This window comes from Falco biarmicus, chromosome 4, assembly GCF_023638135.1.
Source record: "Falco biarmicus isolate bFalBia1 chromosome 4, bFalBia1.pri, whole genome shotgun sequence".
In the NCBI taxonomy this organism is placed as follows: domain Eukaryota; kingdom Metazoa; phylum Chordata; class Aves; order Falconiformes; family Falconidae; genus Falco; species Falco biarmicus.
The window spans coordinates 67,489,867-67,510,584 of record NC_079291.1 but is presented as its reverse complement, the minus strand read 5'-3'; the positions used below and the strand labels follow the sequence as shown (position 1 = coordinate 67,510,584).

Below are 20,718 nucleotides of genomic sequence, written 5' to 3'. Positions count from 1 at the left end.
ATGCTTTCAGCATCTATCATCACGCAGAATCCATACGGAGCTATGAGGAGCAGCAGCGCATTGATTCAAGTCCTGGACCGGGGTGCCTGGAGTGTCAAAGCTTGGGCGCAGCATTCATGTTGAAAGTGAATTAGTGATGTGAACTGCAGATGATGAGCCCTTCTAACGTGTTTATTTATGTTTGTGAGTGGGCTTAGTTGTCCTTGCACACATGTACGTTGCTGGCAGTGAGCCCCAACTTGGAGCGACCCAGCTCCATGAGAAACCGGCAGGTTTTCCCGGGAAGGCAGCTTCAGTGATCCCCCCCACCCGGCAGTTTTAGGACTGTGCCCACAGGTGCTGTGGTTTGGCACATCCCTTCAGCCCCCCATGGTAGCCAGCTCTCTGCTCTCGGGGCCTGGGAAGCCGCCTTCTCGTTATCATAGACCACCATCTAGTGGGTGCTGGCGATGGCACCACTGCCACAGGAGAGGGGTCGTCACGGCCGTTGGGACCAGCTCCTCCAAGCGGATCCATCAGCAGCACCTGGGCTGGCAGTGCAATGCCAGAGTTCCACGCAGCTGTGCCAGTGTGACATGCAAAGCAATGAACGCAAAACCATTCCCCTTCATGTCGGTGGCGTATCGCCCCGTGCTGTTACGGGGTCTGCAGCTGAACTGCAGAGTTGGAAATGATGAGCAACCCCCCCAGTATTTCCATATTTCTATAAGCCAGGTTCAGTCCTGCAGCACACTGGGCGTGAGTTTCATTCGTGCATCAATCCACCGACAGGACCTAGGGATCCTTTCACCGTAGCAAGTATTTTACTTTGTAGATTTCCCCTCTGAAATCCCTGTGAATCCCTGCAGATGAGGATATTAGATATTAAGAGAAACTGAATCTGGTAACAGCCTGAAAGCCTCCTGGAACTACACCAGGTGCCAGAGAAAAGACAAGGTGTAGGCTCTGTAGGTGGTTGGCTCCTCACACGATCTCCCTCAAAACTGTCAGGAGATGACCTCTTTCCTTATAGCTGGAGAAAGATTGATGGCTTTCCTTCCTCCAAGAGAAACCTACGGTTCAGTCCTCCCTAAGGGGGGAAGTAAATGTTTCATAAGAAATCACCTGCTGAGTTAGAACCTCTGAAAACCTTAATGGTGGTAACCAACATCACCCTCATGTTGTTAAAGACCCTCACAACATCTTTATGTGCAACTATTAGTTTCCAATGATGAACCACTGCCTTCACAGGTGCAGGTGCCTTGGAATCAGGCCAACATTTGTATTTTCTTTATTGTTGTAATTTCTAACAAGCAAATGTTTATAAGTCTGTGGCTTGGCAGCTGTTCAATAATCTGGTGCCATTAATACAGCAGTTTCTGGCTGAGGGTCACAATGCCACAGAGGGATCAGGATTCTAACAGATTATTCTGAAGTGGGTCTAGAAGACCCACAGAAGTGGCCTGGCAGCTGGGAAAACCTGTGACGTTTGTCAACTGAGTTTGACATAAACCCACGGCTGCTGCTGAAAAAGGAAGCCCTCTCCTTCCCGAGGCTGCTTGTCCCTGCCAGGTCTCTCATGCCATAAGGAACGAGTCCTCTGAGAAAAAACCCCCATCAGTGCAGAGACAAGTTAAAAAAATAAGTTTTCAACTGGATCACTTCCAGCAGAACGTGACTTACACACGTAGGTAGGCTTCCCAATTAATAATGGTCACTGTCTCACTGAAAATCACAGAAGTGCTGGTGGAAGTGACCTCTGGAGACCTCTGGTACAACTTTCTGCTTGAGCCAGGTCTACCACCAACAGCAAACAAGGTGGTGTATCTACTGACCTACACGGTGTGGACATCGAGCGACTACTGTCTTGTCCAGGGCACTGGCAGAGCGATGGAATTGGGAATGAGATCATGATTAACTGGTGCTGTCTTCACTCCAGAGCTTCTGTTTCTTTCCCTGCTGATGAATGCCTACAGCTGTGGATCAAAATGTCAAGGGATGTTATCACGACCGTGCTATGGAACACAGCACTGCGTAAATCCTTCAGGGTATGAGCTTGTCCATATCACAGTCTCAGAAGTAGAAAGCCTTCAGACAGGGTGGGTTAGGGTGGTGGTTTTTTCTTTTTTTTTCTTTTTTTTTTTTTTTTATGAGAGCTCAGCCATGGAAAAATATTTAATTTGTCAAAGTCATAGTGACTTTTAGGCCATGTCCCTTTAGAAATGCTGACCTAACAATAGTACTAATCAGAAAGTATGGCATTTATAGTATCTTAATGGCATGCACCCAAAATAGATTCTAGTTATATCAGCAAGTTGACAAGCTCATAGGGTACAGATAACTCTTGTAATTAATTTCTAAAAGTCACAGGAACTGTAAAGTTGGTATGGGTGGAGTTTACTTTTTATTGAAATAATAAAGTGCCAGAATCACATTTACCCTGGTATTATTATAGACTTACTTGAAGGTAAATTAAATCAGAATCTGGGCTCCAGACTGTTAGGATAAAACTGTTAATTTTCCTCTTTTATGCTAATGATGCTGGAGAAGTGTGGGCTCTAATTAGAACATGAATAGAGAACACACTGTGACCTGCTGGCTCTTAAGGTCTAGTGAGTGTAACTTTCTGAGGTACATTCTTGCTAAATCACTTCCTTTAATTAGGTCACACCACCCACTATGCTAGTACCATGTATTCATTTGAGAAGCACAGTACAGTAATTCCTATAATTAAAGTTGCCCGACATTTCCATGATAAAAGCATGTTTACAGTTTCTTATAGGTTTAACAGGCTTTAATGCTCTGAAGTGAAATTTTCCGTAATGGATATCTGTATCAGAATAAGGGCTTAAATTAAAAATGTAATTATTGTTTTTTAGATACTCACATAATGGGTAATTACTCTCACACCTTTTCAATATTAGTGTTTGGCTCAGTTTGTAGGACATGTCTGCTTTGGGAAAGGAAGTTAATTCCATAAGAACTGGAGCTAAGTCAGCCACACTGTATATCCCTGGAAATTATGGTTCTCATGTGATTAGAGACACGCTAATGTTTTTTTGGTAAGTTCTCTGCACCAGATGTGATCCATTTCTCCAGGGAAGAGGCACAGACAATGCCTGGATCCATGCACAGACTCACACTAGTGCCTAGCCCTGCAAGCTGCCAGTGGACAGGCACGAAACAAAAAAAATCTTACAAAGCTGTTAAAAGTCTAAAGCCATGACCTGAGGAGATGATAAAATCAGCTTTAAGTCAGCTGAGATCAAATAAAAAATGCTGCAGCCTAATGACCAGAATTTCATTAGTATTACCTGGGGCTAATTCTGATTTAGCAGTGCTGGCGTTCTCCACTGGCTCACGATGACAACAGGTCCTGACCCAAAGGTCTGTCTGCCAGCTGCTTTCTCCTTGCTTTCTGCCCTTGCCCATGCTCACAGTCCACTACCTGCACTGTTGCGTCCTGAGACCTCAGACCTCCTGTGTGCTTGCTGGGTATTTGCTTGGCTGTTGTTAATTGTCAAAAATTGCATTTAGTCTCTGAAAAGTTGTATTTAGACTCTGAGCGCAGCTGTGGCTTTACCCATCAGGATGAAAATCCTGTTCCTGTGGATAAGACTGCCGCTCCAAATTTTACGTGAAGAGGGCATTAAGGTTGCTCAGCTTTTCACACTTGCCTTGTGAATAGGATGTTTGACAGACAGTAATGACAAAGGTTTTTCCTCTTCAGGGAGCAGATGCAATGGTGCTCACAGGAGAGTAAATTGCCCAGCCTCCCTTTGTAACCTCCTTACGGAGAGTACGCATCTGGCTTTGCGTTCAAATACTTTGTGTTCAGAGTCTGCACCAAACACAGAATAATTAATTATTATTAATTATTAATTTCCTTGAACGTTTCTCTCTGCCACATCCCTTTTATTTCAAGTTCTGGATCCTCTCCAGATTTAGATGCTTAATCCCCGCGGAAGTCAATGTGTTCAGCAGCCTTGAGGATCTGGGACTTTTTCTAAACAAACAATAATTTTCCAAACCTCTTTCTCATTCTTTGCTCCAGAAAGGAGAGGCTCCTGCTCGGGCCTAACCCCCAACATTTCTGAAGCTGTGCTATGTGTCCTCCAGGTATCTGTGATACCATGGCCAGAACCCTGCCCTCAAAGACCCCAGGGATGACTTGCTCAGGACCACGTAGCACATTGAATAGCGGCAAGATTATTTAAGCCAGGGAAGTATGGCAGGACTCATCTTGGATGAAAAGCAACACTCTTAATAGTGTTTTTCTTCTGCTTCAGTAGCCTGCTAAGCGAGAGGTTAAAGAGAGTCTTCTGTTGCTTAAAGTGCTCCCTTGAATGCAGACATGGCCTTCCCTCATCTCCACAACCTTTTAAAGATGATCGAGCGTGGCTGCTCAGTGACATCAGCCAGCTTTCAGCCCCTTCTGACAAAGCCCATGGGTCCCATGGACTTGTGTGGGCTGAGAGTTCTCAAGAAATTCTTCTTGACTTGATCCTGCCTTTGTCTGAACCCTGTCTTTAAGCACAGAGACCTGGGAGACCTTGGTGGAAAGTGAAACAAAGCAAGTGTTCAATGTCCCTTGCCAATCTCAGCTCTAGTTGAGCTTTGCTTTCCCAACACCATCTCTGCATGCTGAAGAAGTATTTCTATATTCCTGTTTAGCAGTCTGTGCTTGCTTCCGTCTCCCAGATACATATTTTGTTCACTCACAAATTCTATGTTCAGCTGAGTTTGTCTCCTGACACATCTACTTATTTCCCTGATTGCTGGGACAGACTGCTCTTGTGCTTGGAGGAAGAGGTCCCTAACGAGCTGACAGCTCTCTTGAGCTCATTTGTCTTCCAGAGCTGCCTCCCACAGAATCTCACCTCACCTGTTCCTCAATAACCCAGTCAATTCTCTTGATGGGTCTTTTCTTGCCTTTCTCACTCTCCTCAGGATCTTGAGTGCCACAATTTCATGGCTGCTACAGCCAACACGGCCATTGATTACTACAGCCCCAAACAGCCTTTCCCTGGTCACCAGTACCAGATCCAGGAGGGTGTCCAGCTGAACTAGGTGGCCTGTCCAGCAAGTGGGGTAAGAATTTGTCCCTAACACCCTTTAGAAACCACCTGGATTTCTTGTGCCCACTGTGTTGCTCATTCAACAGACAATGCAGCTTGCACCAGGAACCATACAACTCCAAATGGTACTATTTGATCTATGGAAAAGTTCCACCAAATGCTGACAATGGACATTGATTTAAAGATAAGTATCCTGTATTTTTCTACTTCAGTGCCATTCATTTATTCTTCGTAACTTTTGCTAGTCCTGCTGTTGTATTCCTGATGGAAATGTCTCCTACCAGCTAAACCAGACAGTTTAGATGTGTGGTACTTGCAAAAGAGATCAGGAGCCTGGCCCTTGGATTCTGCACAACGCTGGTGTGATAGCTTGTGAGGGATGCAGTCAAATGATCAGGCATCATGGATGAAGCAATCATTAGGGGTAAGGTTGAAGTCACGTCAGCATCCCCCTCTGAGCTAGCTGCTGTTGACTCCCTTACTAACGAGTGAAGACCCAGTCAATGCAGTTGCGGAGCTTAGGTGCACTGACCAAAGAATCTGACAAAATATGGGGCACCATCAAGAGAGGTGAGAGCACCAGAGTGCAGTTATACTGCCTCTGTACTGTATACACTATACGGTATCATTTTATGGCCATATAAAGCCTTGGTGCACCTACGTTTTGAGCAGTGTGTGCAGTTCTGGAGATAGCAGTTATTCACCACAGAGAACGGCAAATATTGATCTTGGGGATGGAGCAGCAGCCTTCCATAAACTGAAATTGTTTGAGTGTTCAGTCTGAAAAAAAGGTGGGGAAAGATAAGGTCAAAGCTTAAAATGATGACTGCCCACTAAGTCCCCCAGGACTGTAGATGTGAGGCACTCAGGAAGCAGTAAATGGGAATCAAGGATCCATTTAACTCATGGAGTGAACTTCTGGGTCCTGCAGCCACACAAGGCGGCAGAGCAGAGGGCAGGGCCAAGCAGGGCATGGGAAGATCCATGGGCAACCAGTCTCCAAGGCCCCAGTCCAACGAGCGCAGCTGCTGGGGGTGGCACGGGCAGTGGGCTGCAGAGCGATGGGCCTCACAGGGGTTCCCGCAACTTGTCACCACAGGAGGACAGCAGCCAGGCTGCCCGCTCCAGCACGACCCAGACGGTGCTGTGGGGACCTCGGGCTCAGCCAGGCTGCCCCGCCAAACCTGAGGAGGCCCTGAGGGACGCCTGGCATGGACGTCTGCACTGTCGCGCCTCAGCTGGCCCCGGGCGGCTCGGCCTTGGCCAGCTTGGCCACTTGGGCCGGCTCCAGGCGCCTCAGGCCCATCGCACATCTGGATCAGCCCCAGGCGCCTCAGGCCCACCGCCACACCTGGGCCGGCTCCAGGCGCCTCAGGCCCACCGCCACATCTGGGCCGGCCCCAGGCGCCTCGGGCCCACCACCACATCTGGTCCCACCGCCACATCTGGGCAGGCCCCTGCCGCCCCAGCCGGGCCGCGCCCCGCCCCCGCGCCGCGCCCCGCCCCCGCGCCGCGCCCGCTGCCCAGACAAACCACCCGCGCACGCGCAGTGCCGCACGGCGCGGCCGTCCCCCGGCGCACGCGCTGCCCGGCCGGGCCCGCCGTAAGTGGAAGCTGTCTGCCCGCGCGATGCATTGTGGGCGTGATTGAGGAAGTAAAATGGCGGACCTAGCGAACGAAGGTAGGCGGGCGCTGGCGGTGCGCAGCAGTGCCGGCCGCGGTTTCGCCGCCGGCCCGGTTGGGCCCGGCCTGGCTCCGCGCCGCCGCGCTTTGGGCTCCGGGCCCGGGCCGGCCCTGCGGTCCGCTCTCGGGGGCGCGCCCGAGCGCCGGCCCGCCCTCGGAAGCGCCCCCTCCCCGCGGCCTCTCCGTGCCCCGGCCCCTCTGGGGCGAGCGGCCGGACAAAGGGAGCGCTGGGCTGGGCCACCGCGCTCCTCGCCGGTCCCGTTCCGCCCGGCGGGCCCGGCTGCGGGGCGGGCGGCCGCGTTGCTGCCGAGGTGGGGGGCGGCGGTGGCGGCCCGGGGCCGCGCTGGCAGGTGCCTCCTGCCGGGCGGGGGCGGCTCCCGGGGCGGCGGCTGGGGGCTGCAGCGCGGCCGGTTCCCCGGCGCTGGGGAAGGGGCCCCGGGGGCGCCTCAGCCGCTTTGTGCCCCTTCTCGTCCGGTTGCTTTTTGGGGTCGTTGTCCGCAGCTTTGGGACTGTTGCGAATCTTTCCTTAACTTCCTCTTGTGTTAAGCCTTCCTCGAGTGAGGGGAGTAACAGAGGCGGTTCTGGAAAACTAGATGAAGTAAAATAATAACCATATGTGGTTTTTTTTGAAGCCGAAAGCCTCTGAAGTAAAGAAATAGTGGTTTTCTTGCTCTCTGAAGAGGGTTAGGAAGACATGGGCTGCACCGCCACAGGGTTTGGATGTTGTGTTTGGATGTGTCAAGTGACAACAGGCGCCAACAGTTTGCCTTTGGGAGTGAGTAACGTGCCACAAAGTCCCAGCAAAACCAAGGGCGCCCCAGCTGTCTCTGCTCCTCATCGTTTTCCTTCCTAACGAAGGGGGGGGGATGCCCAGAAGGAAGCAAATCAAAGTGTGAGGCCCCTTCTTTCAAGACTTTCTCACGTTTGAACTCTGTACTAGTAGCAATTACAGTTCCAATATTAACGTTTAACAACAGGAAGCAAATATCTATCGTAGGTGTAGGTTTTGAAGGTGATTTCTATAAGCAGCTAATCACATAATTACACTTTAGTTATTTGACAGGTCTTGTGATGCAGCGTGTCTTGGGCTGTTGGCTCCCAAACTCAAGATGAGCTGTCAGTGCCCAAAGCAGCATGATAAATGGTCTTGAGGATGATAGTGAATACTCAAATGCATAATGACTCCAAGAAATTTAATGACTGTATTTGCATACTGTCATTATAATGACCTTAAATTTTGATTGTTTGCTGTGTTCTTTTAGAATCAGAAGTTGGAAACAGCTGTCTCGCTGTAAGTCATGCAAGCCCCTTGCTTTACTTCTCTGTTCTAGCGAAACATTTGAGCTCAACAGTGAATTCCCAAGTTGCCAGTGTTTGCTTCTACCCTAGCGTGGCATTTCTCCAGTATTATGTAGACCATCTGGGGTGGGTCGGGGGAAAGTGTGGTGTCACCCTTACTTTTTAATCTGATTTTCCTTTCTCTCTCTTTTTTTAATTTCCTTCAGACCCTTTCCTGACTCCAGTGACTTCCCCCACCTGCTAACATCTTTAGTTTGTGCTTGCACCTCCTTCCAGAACTGTCGTCTTCATCCTTTACTGTTCTGTTTCTTCTTGCACTGAGAATGTGATCTAATCTTTTGTGAGATTAAGCAAGATCAGCTTGCTTCTGAACTATTGTCTCTTCTGCTCATTATAATATCATTGGCTGCATTGCCTGGTGTTAGTTTTTTTTCCCCTCTGTTTGCATTTTTGAGGTGTCTGTTCTTTGTATACCTGTGCAAATAAATACACGCGCTTTCTGGAATTGGCATCCTGCTGCCGCAAGTCAGTGGATTCAGTATTCTTTCTACTTGCGGCCTTTGCTGTCTCTGACACGGCAATGATGTTCTCAGGTGACTGATTGTTCTCTCCTCAAACATATCGGTCTATTTTATTTTCCCAGCCTGTAGGTGAACGTTATATTCCCTTATGCCCAGGTATTTTCATTGGAATGTATGAAGTGATAATTCCTTGATCTTCTGCTTCATATCTATTAGTTACATGTTCATGTTCACAAACCAGGTGTGGCTAAAACAAAGCTGTTAATATTCCTTAATCTTGATGGATCTGTACAGCAGTGCTGTCTCAGTCATACTTCATTGTGAGGTGTGAAGCTAATTATTCTTTGACACCTAGTAGACACAAGTACCTAGAAAGAGGTTTCAATTTTTCTTGCCGGTTGCTTTTGCTTAGCGTGTTTGAACCATAGCTTTCCTCATCTGCTTGTGCAAGTGAAACTCACTTAGGCTCTTACCCGTTTGATTACTGTTACAAACCTTCTAGCCCAGTTCGGTTCTGCTTGTGTCCTTTCGTCTTGCTAATGCAAAGCTCTCTTAACCTGTCACTTCTACCCTGTCACCCCTTCTTGTTTCTGTTCAGTCACTGGTTTTGCCTTTTCTGGCAGCGTGTTAGTTCTCTTTACCTTCTAGATTCTGATGTCTCTCTTAGTCCTTTGTCTGTCTTAAAACCATGACTGAGGTGTCAGTACTGCCTCCCCTTAACCATTCTTCCCACATCCTTTAAGCCTTCTATTGTAATGGGTGATCTTTTTGTGATTAATTTCTTCAAAGCTACAAACATTCCCTCTGATATTCTCACAGGTACTTCACTTTCTTCATTCTCATCGTTCCTTGAATTTTTTCCATTCACTTGTCTTGTTTTCTCTAGTGAGTTGGTGAAACTGTACACCTACCTCTTTGTAGTGGTTTGATGGCAAGCTGTATCTTGGCAGAAGAAGGTTGTTGGATTAAGGGGGTCCTCTGCTGCAGAGAAGGGGGGTGAAGGATGAGGTGGTCCAAGTGCCACTTTCCAAAGAAGTTTGTACTGTGACATTTCCTAGGAACAAGTCCTGGTTTTGGCATTGCCCCTCATCATGAGAGCAGATGACCTGATAAGTGTGGAGCTAATGAAAAGGAGGAGAGAGTAACTTCTCCCGGGCTGTGTGAAGTTTGCTCATCTATCACAAAGATTTAGCGACGTGATAAAGGCTTTGGGGACTGGCATTGTGAGGCGTTTGATAATAGGGAAAACCAGGATTTGGGAATGGTGAGCACAGTAGTTACTGTTACTGTAGTATAAAGGAGTTATTGAATGGTATTAGAAACTCTGAAGTCTTTGGTATGATGGTTTTTGTTGGTATTTTAGCTGAGTTGCATCTTAAAACTGACTCTTCACGCATGTGAAGTACCGTGGAGAACTGGACAACTTCCTGTCAGGCACAGAGTTATATAAACTGAATGTTTTTCTCATTAACTTGCTGTTAATGCACAACTGGTAATTTGTTTGTATGTAACTTGCTGTTGAAGCTGCTGTTTGGATGACAGGATCTCTTTGTGTTGGGAATGAATTACTTTATCACTTGTCAGTCATGGAGAAAGTGCAAGTTTTTCTCGGGGCTAAAACATCGCGTTCCCCTTTCAGGGTGTGCCTGCACCACCTGTGTTGGCAAACTCTTTATTCACCAAACGACTAATTTTGCTTGGTGAAATTGCTGAGTGCACAGTTCATGATCATAACAAGTTTACGGTGTGTAACTACCTTAAACATACGGAAGATGAGAGAATCAAAGCCGATTATCTGAGGAAAGGCATCATTCCTTTGCCAGACCTGTATGATACTGACATTGCTGCTGTGCCGTTTCTGGTTGGTTGGTTTTTTCTGGTTGTTCCTCCCCACCCCCCTGCCCCGACTATGTAATTCTGCTTGCTGATGTAGCTTTTGGAGAGAGGAAGGTCTGTTGTTGTTTTGAGGGGAGAAGCTGGCAGGCATCACTGGTCCTGGTGTTTGTAGACCCTGTAAACAGATATTTATTTTTTTTATCCCCCCTTGGTGATTTACTTCAGATAAACAGTGGACGCAAAGTTAAGCTGAGTGATTTAGTTTGTTTTGGGGGATGTCCTAATAATTCACACCCAAACTCCATAAAGTACTATTTCATTTACAAGATAGACCAGTCCAAAGACTTCAATTTTTGTTAACAATTTTTTAGTTTTTAATGTTTTATCTTCATTGCAAAGTAGTTGGGCTGCCTCATGGTTTTCTTCCTGTCATATGCAAATAAACTTTCTCCCATTTCTGACTTGCAGAGTTTGCTTTGTGTGAAGTATCAGAGCTGAAATAGCGAAATTAGCTAATGCAAAGGGTAACTTTGTTCTACTAACGCCACAAGGGCTTGGGAAATGAAATAACACGTGCTCTGCAAACACAAAAGGTTTCTGTTTTAAATATGGTGTATAGAATTTTGATGCCATCTTAAATATGTAAGAGGCATTCTACCTTCCCGTGCCTACTGTCTGGAGGAGACAAAAAAAAAATTAAATGAGAGTTTGAAGGTGAATGAGAACATCAGATATTTTGCTTCATAAAAAGCAACATCATAGCTTTGGAAATAAGGCTGAAGTGGTTTGTTTTTTTTTTTCTGATGTCAGCTATAGTCACCATGACATCACTTGTGAAGTCTGGCTATAAATGATGCAGTAGTGTTTCTTGTACTTTCTGACTTGATGTACGATTTGACTTTGCTTGTGGGATGTTTCTGGAGATCAGCTCTTGGTGTGGTGGCTTGCTCATTGCTCTCGGTCCATTCATAGCTATTGGAAGAGAAAAGAGTCTTATTGACATCTTTAGAATTCTATAATGCCATAAATTGCCCTTACTACTTTTAATATGTTTTTTAAAGCGTGATTATTCTGCTCTTTATAACTTGAATAGTATTAAGGTGAAAAAATTTGTGGCCTGAGCTCTTTGACTAAGCATAATTAAAATTAGCTTTGAACTTAAATTTTTTCTTGACCCTCAGATAAGCCTTTCACAGGCAAGAAACTACCACTCTGAATATTTATGGTGAGTTAAGAGCCTAATTGCTGTTCCCCTTTTTAACACTCTTTCATTGTTCGCTAGTATGATCTACTTTTTTTCTCTCAGGTGGTATATTATAATGAATTAAAGTCAGAGCAGTTGTTCTCAACTTGTATGCTTCCAGTGTTGAAGATTGCATCTTCAGATCCAAGCAAAGGACTTGCTTGCCTGGAGGTTTCTCAGTGTTTTTCTTCTGCCTCTCATGTAAATTCCTGTGTAGTCAGGCACTAATGCACGGCTAAAGGTAATTTGGAGTAAATTTAAGAAGAAAATGTTTGAAACAGTGTAATTATTAGCTTAAACAAAAAAAAAATCCTGCCATAATAACCTGGTTGCAGCAGGTCTGGTGAGGACTTGAGAGTTGGTTTCGTGACGTGGGGATTGGGTTCCTTCTGAAATCTGAAGATTAATTTGAGTTGATGGTTGGTGATCTGGGTTGCATGACCTGTGAGAAGAGGCTGAAAGAACTGGGCTCCTTCAACTGAGGGAAGAGAAGGCTTCAGAGAGGCACTTTAAGAGCTTTTCAGGACCTGTGAGGTGGTTATTAAAAAGGCAGAGCCTATGTTGGAAGGACAAAAGGTGACAGGTGAAACAGGTGTTCAGACTGGTTATAGGGAAAGGGTATGTTTTGGCTTTGGTTTTAGGTTCTTTTCACCTTAAGGACTGTCAAGCAGCAGAAGAGATTACTCTGGGAGGGTGCTCAGCCCCCATCATTGAAAGTTAGGACCAGACTGGATAACCTGAACAAGCTGGTCTGACTTCATAGCTCACCTTACCTGGAGATGGAGGTTAGAGCAGAGACCCCTGTGGCCCCTTCCAGCTGGAATTACCTGGGGCTGTTACAACACTGTGGTCTCAGTGGCAGAGGAGAAGAATGCATTTTTGGCCTCTGTCACTGTTTTGCCATGGGATTTACTCCGTGAGTCCGGTAACTATACATAGAAACGCACTTTGCATATAGAGTGGTGGTTGGTGTCGTTCCCCCATTTTGTACAGTTGCACCTTGTGTTGTCACTTAGTGGCCTTTAAGTGTGGATTCAAAAAGGTTTTTGCATCTGTATACTCAAAATACCTCTTGGATTTGTCAGTACTGGGTTGTTTTGGGCTGCAGTGAGGGTTTAAAATTTTGTGTTGTGAAAATAGCTCTTGTGGTGGCTAGAGGTGCTGCCAGCTGCTGTGGTTGCATTGGTATGAATGGGTGGCGAGGTAAAAAAAAAAATAGTTGCAGGAAACATGGTTGACATCAGAGTTTGGTACAGCTACAAACGGTCATGTATCAGAGTTAAAAATCTCACATTAAATAAACAGTATATACGACTTGATGATACCTCTGCCTGAGCCATTGGGATAGAATTTTCTGTTCCTGGGTTTTGGTTTCCGAGGCTCGCAAAGCAAGCGGAGTAGGTTTGGTGGTACATATGTCTTTCTGACAGCGCATAGAACATATATTGATAGTTAATGACTTGGCTGAAATATGCTAAAGGAATCTAGCCTGTGAAAGCCAGCTCTTGAGGCTTTTCTAATTATTCATGCAAGCTGAAATGTCTGAATCTTATGAATAGGCTGCAGGAAGTTCTGTGGATTCAGTCATTTTCTCAGACTGGTTTGACAGCCTACCACCATTCAGAAGAAACCAAGTGGTTTGTACTGGTTCCAGATCTTCAGATTGGGGACTTACTGTCTCTGTGGCAGTAATTACTGAACGTCTGCTTTCCTTCTTACGTGCTTGGGCTTTCCTGACACACCTTTACCAAGACTGACTTGGTTAGAAAACTGACATTTCTGCATCTCCAGCTCCTTGTTTTGCCTTGTTTCTGTCTGCTTCTCTGGAGAGAAACCCAGTCTTTCACAATTTTAAGAACTACGTGCTGTCTGTTCATCTCTTAGGTAAAGGAGAAGGTCTTGTGTTCTCTTACGGTATTGTACCTGAAGTTTGAAGGTTGGTTTTTTTTCTCTTTCCTTTACCCTGCTTCATTTTTCCTTTGACTTGATGACAATTCTGTGGACCCAACAGATCCATTTTGCTGTAGGTCATCCTTCAGACGTGCTGGTGGAGTGGAAGCATGCTCACCAAGTAAGAATGTGACCATACATCTCTGATGTTGGCTAGCACTAATGATTGTGTAATTCTCATTTTAGAGTAGCACTTAATAAGCTGCCATGGTCACCATGTGGGAAAATCCCCCAACAACTACATAACGTGCACTTCTGTTTTACAAAAATAAAACCTGTTGTAGTTCCTTAGTTGACAGGAAAGCTTGGTTTGTGTAAGTGCTTTCATAGAAAAAACATTAAATACTAGAGAGCTCTTTATTTGGTACATAAATGTGTTCAAAAAATGTAAGTAGGAATCAGAATTGAAAGATGGGGCCAGTCATTTGAATGGGAAATTCTGCATTGGAGTTCTTTACCAAGTCAGGTAATGATTGAGAGCAGCAATACGCCTGCTTTTATCAGTAATCAATAATTGATGCCTTTGAAAATGTTTCCTCAAAACAATAAGGCTCAGAAAAATACGCAGATCACACAATCTAGGGGTCCCTTCTCGCCTTGGGCGAGAACTAGGGAAATATTTCCAGCATTGTGGTCTTGTTGAAGACCTTAGAAAGGACATGGTGAACAAGTGTTCCCCTGCAAAAACCCAGGCTAGACCAAGCACCGGAGCAGTTCATGGCACAGAGTGCCTGCTGGCTGGCGGTCATTCCTGCCGCGTGCCATCATGTCAGCTGGTCTCTCAGCCAGCAAGAGTGATGGTGTGGTTCCTCGATCGTGAGTACTGCAGGACTGTTTCTTCAGTGGATAGAAACTCTCACCTGTTGTACGAGTATTATTTTTCCCACCTTAACTAACAGGACTGGTTGCAGTTTATTAGCTTTTCCCAATTTCATTTGCTCTAGCCAGATACAATCTTAAATATTGGATTTTTCAGTCACTTTCCTTCTTTTGTTCTTCTATCCAATATTTTTTTTCTGTGAGCTTTTTGCTGTTCCTGGCATCCCAGTTCTTCTTTTCCTGAGGACTCAGTTTTCCATCACCAGACTCCATTTCCTATTTTGTCCTGTTCCTTTGCATCAACTTTTCTGTCTCCCCATTCTAGTCTTCCTCCAGCCATCCCATGTTTTCTCTGCACTTTGCCTTGTTGGATCTGCTTTTTTAAATTGTCTGCTTTCTTCTCTCTCGGTACTTCAATCCTTTATTAAGCACTGAATAGAAAAATAGTTCTTTTCTGTTCAGTCCTCCTTGGTAACTGTGGGATATGGTGCAGGAGTCTGGTACATTGTGTTACATGAGTCCTGCTTTGGAGCAGATCTCCAAAAGGGAAGGACACTAATACGGCATTTTATCGACTGGCTTGTCAGTCTTGGATAAAAGCAGTTGGTAGAATGCACGCTGCTTGTTGCTGTAATTAGAGTGTTAATGACTCTAAAGTATACCAAACCTGGCGTAAAGAAACGAACATCCCTTTGAAGTGAAGTGTTAAAAGCTTGGATGTTGTGGAGCCTCTCACAGGCAGGTTAGTGTGGCCAAGGGAATCCAGAGGGATCCCTGGCTTTGCTCCAACAAACTGTTTTTTGGGGACAGGTATAGCAGTTAAGTATTTGTTGGCGATCTTCATTAGTAGGCTATTTCTCATTTTTTAAATAGGTTGTCTGCACTGCTTTCATGGATAAGCATTTGTAAGGTTCCGCAGTGTTTGATGGACAGAAGAACTGAGAAAGTAAAGGGGAGAAGAGCAAGTGAAATGCTGGAGCAAGGAGCTTTAGTTCAGGATTAATTTTACCTTTTGTAGAACAAGTTACGCCGGTCTTGCAAAATCAGTTTTGCAGTGTTTTTGCTGGGTTATCCCTCTGAGTTAGACCCACGAAAGAGTAAAAGAGACTTTTCTACCCTCAGAAATAAATGCAGAGTTCTTGGAATAATTTTCATAATTTTTGTGTTTGTCAGGTAAAGTTTCACTTTTTCAGCTAAACTGATCTAGTCGCTAGCAGTTCCTGAATGGCCAATCTCACCCTTTTTCCTTCCATGCTGACCCAAGTGTGTTACTGATGCTGTAGCAGATTTATGGAGGACTTTGTGATACTGTCTTTTTTTAGGCATGAGGTAATTCTTCTTGATGGCTTTGTATTTATTTTTGGTAGACTTTCAAGTTCTGAAAGTTTTAATTTTCTTAAATGTCTAGTCTCGTTTATAATTGCAAAGGTAGAACTTCTGCAAAGGAATCAGCCAAAATACAGCTCTCCCTGAATACCCCTGTTGAAGACAGACATAAACACTGGGCTCATCCTTAACCCTACAAACACAGGAGGGTTGCAGACTGCGTAGAGTATGTGCGTTTTCTCCTCAAATATAATGCTGACGGTGTATCGGTTTGTTAAACTCTCAGGGAAGTTCATTTCTGATTTATCACACACCGCGTGGTACGTGGGGTTTTTTGTCATTAAGGACATTTGAGGTAGTTCTGAGGTCATAAAGGACAACGGAAAACATACACTCATTCTAGAAATTTCTTCTGTTCTTGAAGACTCAATGTTGATAAGCTCATTGAGAAAATGGTGTCCTGCTAATATTTGAATCAGAACTTCAAGTATAAAGCAGACATGCTCTTAAATTATGCAGAAAAGAATGGTGTCTCTGTAATAATATGCATGGGATATTTGGCTTAAACTGCAGACCTGCAAATGCTGAAGGTGTAGGACCTTTCTAAAGGTTTCAATGACAATGAAATAAAACTATAATGAACTGTCAGAGTTAAGCAACCTTTAGAAAGGGGGTATGTGGGTATGTACAGCAAAACTCCCTTTGCATTAGTGCATTACTATGGGGAAGGGAAAGCCTTTGTCTGTAAAACTTGCCTGTGTTCAAAAAGTAAACTACTGCAGCAAAGGGCCTTTTCCTCCTCACGTACCTAAGTGTGGAAAAAGTGCTGATTTGAAATGGATCTGGAGGGAAAAGACAAATAGTTTTCAGATATTGGTTGTATAGTTCTTCTTAAAATGCTCATTTTTCTTTTTGAAGATCAAGTCCTTATGATTACATGTTACCAGGAACTGGTGGAAACAATTTGTGTAACTGAGATTTAACTGCTTCAGGGATTCATTGTCAGGAAAAGCAACGTAGAAAATAACATTTTCATATTGGTCAATAATGAATGTGGTTCGAAAAAAACACAAATGATTTCTCTTTTTACAGAAAAACCTGCCATTGCTCCACCTGTCTTTGTATTTCAGAAGGATAAAGCACAGAAGGTAAGGAGATGTTGATTATTTTTTTAGTTTGTTCTGTAGCCCTGACTCGTCGTAGTGAGCAGCTGTTTGTCTATATTGTTTTGAAGATGGATAATGGAGCATTAACATTATTAATGGGCATAGGGCAAGGAGGTACTGTAGGGCTAAAAGGGGGAAGATGTGTGATGGTGGCATGAAATGGATAGCTCTTCAGACAGAAGACGGACCAAATCTGGGAGAAAAAATATCTTCAAAGCTATGTCTTGAACAGGTGGCGAAGGAGTGCTGACAGTAGTTGCATGAGAAAACTAAAATTTTCTTTTTCCGATAGTTAAGACAAAGCAAAGAAAACCATGGTCTGATTATTGCTTTTCACCTTGGTGTATTTAAATGTATCCCATATCTTTGGTTAGTAAGCTGTGAAGTGTCTTAATTACCTTGGAAAATGGGCCCCCTGTTCCCTCCCCGGTCCCCCTATCCCTGGCATATGTTCCTGTCCCCTGCCTTTGGGGTCTGCAGGGGCAGTGACACGGCGTTCAGTTGGAGCTGTGCTGTCATCTGTGGGAAGGTGGTCCATGGTGAGCTTGTGGTGAGCCAAGGGGCTGATACAACTCATCCTGCGGCTGCAGAAGGAATAGAGCTCAGGAGAGAAATGGCAGTTGAAGGAAAGGAGCAGGACCTTTTCTTTAGCAGAGATAGCAATTAAATTGAAGTAGATGTAATGGATAACCATGGTTTTGTGGACAGAGTGCAGGATGGCTTGCATTCCTTTGCACTTGAAAAATGACACACAGTGTTATAGATGAGTGCTAGGGTATAGTTTTCTTTTTTTTTCCTCCTAACCAGCAAGCCTTTCAGTTTCTTCTATTGTAAAAGTATTTTTGTAAAACAAATTAAGAACGTCAATATATTGCAGTACTTAATTCTGCCTGGCTAATAGTAAAAGCTGTTAACATTTGGGAAAAAAAAATCAGCATTACCCTTGTTTCAGCTGAAGCTGGTGGGAACTGAAGTGTACTCATGTACACATGATTCACTTTTTGTTCAATCACTGGATTGTTGTATTATCTGTGCAAACAGAAAATTTCTCAAACATTTGAGTAGAGATACTGAACCGTACTGCAGTTGGTAGTTTTTCTTTGGTTTGGAGCAAGTACCATACTCAAGCTTTCTGGTGGGTTTAGTAGGCATGTTCCTCAGCAGGAGCTTGAAATCTTTTGTCAGCTTGGAAAGGATTTAAATCTACTGTTCTCCTAATATTAGCTAATCAAATTAAATACATCTTAAATACTTTTGAGATGTTCCTTCCAATTACGTTTTTTAGAGTGCCTGTTTAGATGTACTTCGGAGTGAAGGAAGCGCTAGTGCTTGCACTATCAGTTTGGATCGTGGTGTTTCCTTCTAGGCAACAGCTCCCCGTCACCCACTGTTGCTTAGACCATTCCTGAAGGTCCCTTCTAAGTCGCACCATGGTGAGTTTTCTCCCCAGGTGTCCTTTGACTTGGCAGTGCTTCTGCAATTAGCCTGGAAGCAGTGACCATAGCAATATGCAACCCAGGCAGAGTGACGTGGTCCCATGTCCTTTCTTTGCTGGCCTGGCCCTTCCCTGCGAAGATGGTAGGTCTGGTGCTGTCAAGTTCCTTCATGTTGGACCTTCTGCTCGTGCACAGTGTGTGTGTCCCCAGTGGCCTGCATGCCTTCGGGGTTAGGCTGTGCGAGCTTCTCTGGTGGGCTGTGGGACAGATCTGTTGCGCTCTGGTGCGCCTCAAGAAAATATTTGTAAAGAATCTTAAGTAAAGGCTTAACGTCGTCTTGGGTTGGCAGGGAGGATGGAGTGTTCTGGGGAGAGGGATCTGTGATTTAGTCTTCCCAGGTGCCTCGGGAGGATGCTGAGGACTATGGTGATGCTGAGCAGGGTGGTTGTGTGCAGTGTGTCCTCTGCTGAGGCACAGCCAGAAGTCCTGCCCGGTGGGCTGGGCTGGAGCAACCACCTTGTACCTAGGCTGGTGGGTGAGCCAAGCGTCTGCAAGGCACAGGGGTTAAAAATGAGTCAGAAATTGGTCTAAATGGTAAGTGCTGTTGGCTCGAGAGAGAGCTGGCTGTGGTCCGTGTGGGTGTGGAATAGGTCTCGCTTGGTGAGGGAACAGGGCAGGTTCCTCGAGGCACATCATGAAGGATCTGCCAGTGGCATCTGTCACTTGGCTGCCAATTTCCAAAGTGTAATACGTGTAATAACAAACACAAATGCTTATCTTAAACTGTGTAATGTGTAGAGATGTACAGTTTTCTTAAAAAGGGGAAGGGAGGGTGGTTAATTTTAGTAGCTTCTATGGTGTGTATTTGAGACTGGACAAAACATGAGAGGCATCAGTGCTCTGTTGCTATTCCATTAAATAAAGGGTCAAAGCCTGCTTGTTGCTTGTGCCAGTAGCTGGTTTTTGTAGCGTTGATAAAATGGTAATAGAGGCAAAATATGGTGCTGTCAGCCAAAAGTAATGGCCACTTAATACATACTGTATATATCAGAACCTAGCAGCTGAGTGTCCCTTTAATCAACTTAATTAAGAAAAGGTGACTCAGGTTACACACTGGTTGAGACCTTTCACTGTATTTTTGGAAAGACTAACAGCTAAGTGTTAGTTAACCGTTAACTCTATTAGTGTTTCCATACAAGGTGCCTGGTTAAGTGCATTGCCTGCCACAAAAGATTATCCTTATTAAAGTTAACAAGGAAAATACATTAACAGAGGAGTTTTTCCTGGAGCAACGTTTTGAAGAAAATGCAAAAGTAACTTCAAAATAGTTGACAAACAACTTCTAAAAGACATCATTTTTCTATGTAAATCACAATTTTAATTTAGTAAAATGTCTGTCTAGTCAGGTTGGCTTTCTTCAGTTCAATTAACTGTCCATATAATTGTTTAGGTGTCTGCTTAGTGCTCTTCCACATCAAACAGGACATTCTGAGCGGAATTATTTTGTAGGCTGTGTCTGCAGACCCTTTCAGTACTAGGGCTGGGTTGATACTGTTCGGTGGCCTTAACTACTTCTCTGGAGCTAACATTGTCTGCTTTAAGTTAAATAACGTTATTTTTTCTAGAAATATCTACTTGTTTGTGCTCGTAAGGTGTCAGAAATCTATCTCCATTAGAAGTTGGAAAATACTCAGCATGTTGTAGGACAAAATGCGTACTAGTCTGGAAACATTTTTTTTAACAGGTTTTTCTAGCGAAGGCTTGTATACAGTTTAGTAAAACATCAGAACCTGCAGGCTGTCATGTTTATTTAGGGGGGACAAAAAAGTGCATGGTGTTCAGAATGATGCCTCTTAATTTTGCTTTCAGTTAGGAGATTCTGGTTGTTTTCTTTTGCAGTTAAAAAGATGGGATTAGTCTGTCTGTTCTGATTTTCGTTATAGATATCAGTTAATGGTGGATATAAAGTTGGCTTTTTCCACATCTGAGTGAGCCTTCATTTTCATATCTCCTTAACTCTTTGAGAAATATTTTTGCAATGTGTGAAATAGAGTTCTTGCAAATACCTGAATGATAGCATCCAAATACCTTCCTTGTTTATACACTGCAATTCATTTTTCTGGCAAGCAGAGCTTCTAGAGCCCACAGGAGTTGGAAAATTGCATCAGCAAGGAAGACTCGCAGCTGTTAAGATTTGAAAGCAGCATAAAGTTCTAACCTCACTGTTAAGCATAGAATATTACTGTTCCTTCATTATCTATCCCAATAACTTACACATGAATTACACTGTGCTTTTCATAGCACTTCTTGATTTAAAGATTGACTGGTGGATAGAACTTTTTCTATGATTCATTTTTGTTGCTTGTTAGACTTGTTTCTGCT

The 20,718-nt window shown here is 44.4% G+C and overlaps 1 protein-coding gene across 2 annotated transcripts in view; it reads left to right on the top strand.

Annotated features, from left to right (window-relative positions):
• Window positions 1-6,620: 6,620 nt before the first annotated feature.
• Window positions 6,621-20,718, top strand: part of RANBP3 (RAN binding protein 3) — a 48,846-nt gene continuing 34,748 nt past the window's right edge. The window contains exons 1-2 of one of the 2 annotated variants that reach the window (XM_056337346.1): window positions 6,621-6,738; window positions 16,827-16,882. In XM_056337346.1, coding sequence (XP_056193321.1) covers window positions 6,717-6,738; window positions 16,827-16,882 — 78 coding nt within the window. In that variant the 5' untranslated portion in view covers window positions 6,621-6,716. The remainder of the gene's footprint in view (window positions 6,739-16,826; window positions 16,883-20,718) is intronic. The other variant, XM_056337347.1, reaches the window with a different exon arrangement.